The sequence below is a fragment of the Eucalyptus grandis genome, chromosome 8 (assembly GCF_016545825.1).
Source record: "Eucalyptus grandis isolate ANBG69807.140 chromosome 8, ASM1654582v1, whole genome shotgun sequence".
Lineage (NCBI taxonomy): Eukaryota > Viridiplantae > Streptophyta > Magnoliopsida > Myrtales > Myrtaceae > Eucalyptus > Eucalyptus grandis.
The window spans coordinates 74,097,588-74,104,757 of NC_052619.1; the positions used below are offsets into that span (position 1 = coordinate 74,097,588).

General features: G+C 39.6%; 1 protein-coding gene across 1 annotated transcript; it reads right to left on the reverse strand.

The window, feature by feature from the left end:
- Positions 1-6,350: 6,350 nt before the first annotated feature.
- On the reverse strand, positions 6,351-6,662 carry LOC104415968 (auxin-induced protein 6B-like). The gene has a single exon (XM_010027408.3). The coding sequence runs from the start codon at positions 6,660-6,662 to the stop codon at positions 6,351-6,353; it is 312 nt and encodes a 103-aa protein (XP_010025710.2).
- Between the last annotated feature and the right edge of the window lie 508 nt (positions 6,663-7,170).

Below are 7,170 nucleotides of genomic sequence, written 5' to 3' on the forward strand. Positions count from 1 at the left end.
CAACTTAAGGTTTAAATATTTAACATACAAATGATTATTATCTAGAAGTCACCATTAATCGGTTTACATTAGGTCAATTAGACACCTAAATAAAATAATATGATAATTATTTTAATCCTACAAACCAGATACTAAGGGTACGGGAACTTAGTTAAGCTAAATTTATCTAATGCCATTTCAGTACTATTTCCTTTTATTTTCAAAAAATGTTTTTGCAAACAGATTGAATTTATTTTAACATAAATTACTATAATGCAATGGGTGATCACATGGATGCTCAATTATTATTAAATACTTAATCAAACAAAATAAAAAAAAAATTAAACACACAAAGCAAGCAATTTTTGGGTTTTTCTTTTAATTAGACTTTATCAATAGACATGCATTTAAATAAATGACCTAATTTTACTAACAACTATTTCTAATTAAATGAACCTAACATACAAACTTATTGACATGCACCTAATATTTTTGTGTTTTTTTTTTATTGAAATTCGGAATTAACAAAAACCTAATTAAATTATCTAAAATGAATAATTTTCTAATTTATTTTAGGGGTTAATTTGACTTAAACCCTATTGTATCTTAGAAAACTATTTTTTTTTTTAGAAAAATGAGATTATTTAAATGTGTAAAGATTATCTAAGCCTATAAAAAAAATTAAATCCAATCCTAATCTATTCCAAAAAATTATCTAAAAGTGCAATCCTAAAATTGCATTGCTAATTTTGCTAAACTAAATGCAAGATTTGATTTTTTTTTTTTTTTTTTTATGTTTTTTTAGTGTTTTTTCCAAGACAATCAATTATGAAATTACATCTAAACTAATCAAGATATCCACCAAATAAAGGATTAAAATAATTGAAAAATAACATTTTATCTCATAGGTCAAATTAACGATTACTTTACGACAAAAGTTCAAAATAATTAAAAATCTGATCCAAAGTTTTACAAATCGAATTAATAATTATAATGATTTAACAATTAAAATACTATTAAAATGCCCAAAAATTAATATAATTAAAAAAATGATCCGACATCTTATGGATCAAATTAATAATTACAATAATTTTGGACAAAACCCCAATAGTTAATGCTTAAAAGATTGGTGGCATGAATATTGACATACCAAGTTCTAATTTAAGCAATAATAACAAAACTTTAAAAAAAAAAAAACAATAAAATAATATAAAATAAATAAAATAAAAATAAAACTAAACTACCTACGGGAACTTGGGAAGGGGGCAGCGACGCGTTGATGGGTGGCGGGACCGGTAGTAGCAACGGGCGAGCAGGTCGCAGCGATGGCGCTCCGGCGATGGATGGAGAGCGACAGCAAGCAGCAGAGATACTGAGGTGCAGCGACGAGCGGGACTCGGCGATGAGTGGGCTGAGGCGCGATGCCAGGCGGAGGCGGGGGCACGAGTTGCTGGCGTCGCTGGAAGGAGGAGAGCGGCGGGCGGGCTGCTGCTCGGCAGAGTGGCAAAGGCGTCAGGCGCTGCTCGGGGGTGCTGCAGGCGGCGGTGGAGGGCTGCAAGCGGCGGAGACAGAGGGGACCGGTGCAGGTTGCAGCAGCTGGCGATCAAGGCGGAGCTGCAAGGGCCTCGGGCGCTGCTGCAGGCGCGGTCGTCGAGCAGAAGCTGGCAGGCGTCGTCGGATGCTAGCTCGCGGGCGGAGCGGCAGTGTGGTGCTCGGCGACGGCAGGGGCGCGGAGGTCGCTGGGTCGGGGATTGCAGAGGTGCGGCGGCGTTGGGGCCCGAGCGGATGCGTAGGCAGAGGCCGAGGGGGTCCGGCAGCTGATGCGGGCGAGCAACGGCAGGAGGGAAGCAGCAACGGCGGCGTCGGGCTCTGGTGGTGCTGCTGTAGGACGGTGGCGTCGGGCTCCGGTGCAGGCGTTGGCTGGGCGGCGCTCGGCGTCAGGCGTCGAGCGAAGGAGTGCTCGGGCGGAGCAATGGAGCGGGCGTGGTGGCTGGCGGACGAGGAGCAGGCCGCGGTGGTGCCTGGCGGCCGGACGCGGGCGGCGCAGGAGAAGCGGCGGACGGAGGACGGCTGGCGAAGGCGTGGCGGAAGGAGGCCGGCAGGGGGCGTGGCCAACAGGGGCCGACAGAGCGCGAGCGTCCGCGCGAAGAAGACAAACAGTAACTTGATTTCTCTGTTCTGCTGCTGACTTTTCCTTTTCTTGGTCAAAGAGAAAAGGCTTTCTCTTTGACCAAGACAGAGGCCTTCTCCTTGCCCAAATTCTCTCACGGTCGCCTTTTGCGAATTCTGCCCCCTAGAACGAACGGAAAAGCCCACTTTTATAGTGATTCCGAAAATCCCAATTCATGGTAATTTTCAAGCTTTCTTTCTCCGTTGCCTTAATCATAGTTTGCAAATCCTCGATTTCGCGATCAGCTCGATTTTTCCTCAAATGCTTCGATTCCTTCCATTTTATCAAATTTCTTACTCTTTAATTGCTCGATTCCTTAAATCTTGATGCTCGACTGGAAATTGCTTCCGTATTTACCAAGATCAAAATTTTCAATTTACATGCATAATCAACCAGATTGATTTCCCCCCTTTTTTTTTTGTTCCGATGAGATTTTATTTTTTTTACTAGAGTTCTTAAAAATTAATCCCTAATTTTCTATTAAAAAATAATTAAGTTGCCAAAATTTAGATGTCAACAGAACTCAATTGCATTTTCGTGACAAGTTTTAGGAACTTTGCAACACTTATCTCTTTATTTTTCATAGGAAAGACCCAAGTGAACTGAAAGTAATCATCAGTGAATAACACAAAATATTTGAAACCAAAACTAGATACAATTAGACCTCTCCATACATCATAATAAAATACAACCAATAGAAAAGATGGACAATGACTAACAAACTCAAAAAGCAATCGATGAGATTTGCCTACAAGATAGAACTTACAAGATACTAACTTAAAACTAAGATTGAAATCACGGCTCAAAACTTGTTTATGATGATGGCCTAAGATGATCATGTCAACAAGTGAGCGAAGCTGAGGAAGCCACAATATGACGTGACTGAGAAGACACCAATGAGTTGGAAATTTGATAAATACCATGATAGAAGTTAGCTTGGAGGAAGACTTTTCCTATTTTTTTGGTCCTTCGAGAAAAAAAGAAGGATAAACCATTAAAATCAATAGCACAAGAAATTTTACGACAAAGTTGGGTGACTAAGAGGAGATTGCGAGAAAGATCAAGGACATGATAAACAAGAAATAATAACAAAGATCGAGAACCGGTATGTATTAATGTTTTACCTACTTGTTTAAGAGACAATAAACGACCATCGTCAACCTAGACTTTGGTGAAATTGTAAAAGGGTATAGGATTTAGAATTTTACTAATGTCACCAGTCATGTGTGCCGACGCTCCGCTGTCAAGATAACACATTAGATCAAAAGTCTCACTAACCAAGAGAGCCGAGAAGGAGTTTGAGAAATCATTAGCAATGAAGGCATGTCTGAATCACGGTCAACACTGTAGCGTGGTCTGCCCACCTCCATTATAGACCTGACAAAAAAAGATGAGCCCTCGATCCAAGAGTGCATCCCTGAGTAAATAGGGAAAATGGGACCTCAAACCACCACAAGGCCAACCAGATGAGTTTTTTTTTTGGTCAGAATCAGAGGAGTTGGAGGAGCAATTAGCATAGGGAGTTGATAATGACTGCGAACTGAACGCATCATAGGAGGATTGCAAACCCTGTTGATCATGCAAGAACTATCCACCTTGCCCCTAATCGGATCTTCGGCCCTTAGAAATACGACCCCCGCGAGACCCTTGAAGCATTGGAATGATGAAGTGGCATGACTAATCAAACCATGATAAATATAGGATGAAGATGAGGCATTTGATCTTCAAAAAACTCATTCTTTCTGTATGAGGATGCATGATCACAGATCACCAAAGGAAAGAATTACAGACCATTAGTAACCATGGTGACAAAGGGATTGTACACAAACAAGAGCCCATTGAAAGCTTGAATCACAAAGCCCTTGTCGATGATGGAGCGAGAGAGTTAGCAATTGACTTCAAATGCCAAAGATAATCAAACATGAATTGGTTGGAGTTTTTCACAGCATTCTAAAAATCAAGTTTTAGTCCAATTTCATTGATCGTGCAGCAATCAGTAAATCGTCATCCTAGAGCTAGCCACATATCCCAAAATGTCCAAGGGTCATGGACTTCATCGACAATAATTGTCGCAAAGTATAGTATTACCATCTCAAAATAATAATGAGAGTTTGAAATTTTTTGGAATTATAGAGACGTATACTATATATTACATGGTGCTAAATGTCGGGGAAAAGTAGATTTTGCGCGTTGACTGAAGCAATAAAACAGAAGGTAATGGAAGGCCTGAAATTGGCATCTTCTATGCACACATCACATAGCATTTTGGAATGCTACATGTGCATGTGCTGGCTTACACTCTGGCCTTCCAAGTCCTATTCAATCGATTCCAGCATTGCGTTCTCTTGCCAGGTAACTGGAGCACCCACGACCACCAGTGCCGACACCCAACACCCTTTATGCCTGTACTAAAAGATCAAATTAATCGCCCCTCGATTTCTTTATACACGTTCTTCGTTTTCGTGATGAATTCGTTATAATTAAGTACATCATCTTCGAATCCTACGATTTGCTCTGCTGGAGAATAGCACGACATGTATAACACGCGTGCAACAGGATTTTCTCGCGAAAAAGCTAGGGTTTGTACAATCATGAAAGCGCACAAAACCGATACGTGTGAATCAAAGAATTGATCATTCCGCTCCTTGTATATAACCTACAAAGATTAATGAATATAAGAACACTATCGGGAAATGAGGAATCAAAACAAGAGACATGCTGACTTTTGATGTAGCTAAATGATAAATGAGATCCAAACTTGATGCTAGCTTGGCGGTTGAGAGTACAATTATGTAAGCTTAGGTTAAAACCTGGTAGATCCTTAAATAAGTGCTTCACTTTAGCAAATTGATTGTGGCTTTTATTTTGCACTAAATACTAATTTCGTAGAAGGCAATTTAGTTAATCAACTACTTTTCTTGCAATTAGGGAGCATTTCATTGGATTAATAATTTATGTTCATTATCTTTAATACATACTCAACATGACTTGAGGTTCTTGATTTCTCAAGTGATTAGCTAGTGGACGAAAACAAATACCAAAAAAGTTTTAAATCTATTATACTTTTGTCAATTCAGTTCTTAAACTTTTCAATTATACTTTAATCCTAAACATTTTCGCATTTTACCAATTGAATCCATCTAGCCAATTATAATTGATAATTGTTGATGTGAATGATGTCCATCCTACATGGCATAACCAATACTAATGTAGACTTTTTAATATTTTTTTCATTTTTTTCTTTTCATTTATTTGCCTTTTTTTTAAGGATTATCAGCCACACCCTCACCATCTTTGGGTGAGGGTGCTGTAGCCCTCACCAGTTTTGGGTGAGGGCCACAATGCCTTTGCCGGCCATTAGGCGAAGGCTCGCGAGCCCTTACTGTGGCCACTGAGGGGACTCACCTAGATCTGACAAGGGCTACAACACTCAAATCCAGTGAAGGTTGAGATGTCCCCACTTGCGGTCGACAACCCTTGTCGGTCCTCAATCCAAAAATAAAAAGTAAAGAAAAAATCACAAAAAATTCAAAAAATTATAAAAATTATTAAAAAAATGTTCATGTCAATATCAACCATGCCACATAGACGGCTAGCATCTATGTTAGCAATTTATAGGAAAAATTAGCTGAATGGACTCAATTAGTAAAACGTGAAAAGATTTAAGACTAAATTAACACACTCGATATGTTTAGGACAAGCACATATGTTATAGGTTTAGGTAATTTCTCCATGGTGGACAACATCCATATTCAAGCAGCAACGTGATTTGAACATATGGCATCACTTTACATTTTTAAACAACTACGCATAGAAGTTCAAATGAAGAGTGATGGCAATTTTCTTTTCTTTTTTTTTTTTTTTTGGACGGAAGAGTGATGGCAATTTGGGAAGACGGTTATACTTGTATATATTCACCGTATCTATATTTATGAGTTTAATTTACCATGCATATATAAATAATATGAAAAGGGATGGCAATTTGGGAATGGAATGGATTAACGACATCTGCTTCTCCAACTTGATCTCCTCTAAGCTCTTACATTAAAAACTTCCTTAAAGAGAGAATCGTCATCATCAAAAAGAGATGGGAGAACCGAAAGAAAAAGGCTAGCTCTCTCTCAGACAAAGTAAAATTGAATATACATATCCAGCGCTATTTATGGCTAACTAGAACATCTCAGCCCTTGTATCAATTTGATTAACAAGAGTGGAAGGACAAAGCACCATGGAAGTGGTGGTTGTGGTTTTGGTTTTGGTGGTGGTTGTGGTGGTGGTGGCTGCCAGAAGATTCTTTCTCGATCCTCCACCGAAGATGAAGGAAATCGTCCACGGAGCAAGGAAGCCGGAGCGGGCCATTCGCATGGTAACCATAAGCCTCGTGAGCCTTGTCCAGGAGTCTCTTGAAGAGGGGATGGTAGAGATATGAGATGGGGATCACAAATCTCTCGACGCCGCCATCTTCTTCCTCCAACCCGACTTGAACCGCGAGCCACCCCTTCTTCACCTTCATCTTGTCTTGCATCTTCTTCTTCTTCTTCTTCTTCTTCTTTTCTTCTTCTTCTTCTTCTTCTTCCTTGATTGTGGCTTGATTGTGGCTTGTTGAGAGAGAGAGACGTAAACAAGCTGAACTCTTAAGAACTTGTGAGAGGAAAGAAAGAGAAGGAGAGAGGCTCTTGTAACAGTTGGTGTAGGTTGTATCTGAGGAAGTTTGGATTTGAGTTGGGGTTGCAAAGGAATAAAAGAGTAAGTATATATAGGAAGGAAATGGAAGTGGGAAACATTAAAAGGAGAGGTGGGTATTTAGGTTTTTTTTTCTTCTTTTTTTTTTTTTTTTTTTTTTTGTGGCCGTATTGAATATTTGAGCGTACGTGTGTTGGTCGTACATAATACGGAATCATACTCAACAGCTTTCTTCGGGGATGGTGGTGGTGGTGGTGGTAGTGGTGATTCTCTTTTTAAAGCCGTTTCAATAAAGCCATGAGGAAGAAGAGGAGAGTTCGATTCTTCATGTGCGCTAG

What these genes read in the sequence shown, in the direction of transcription:
- LOC104415968 (XM_010027408.3), bottom strand. Translation starts at nt 6,662, where the DNA reads ATGAAGGTGAAGAAGGGGTGGCTCGCGGTTCAAGTCGGGTTGGAGGAA.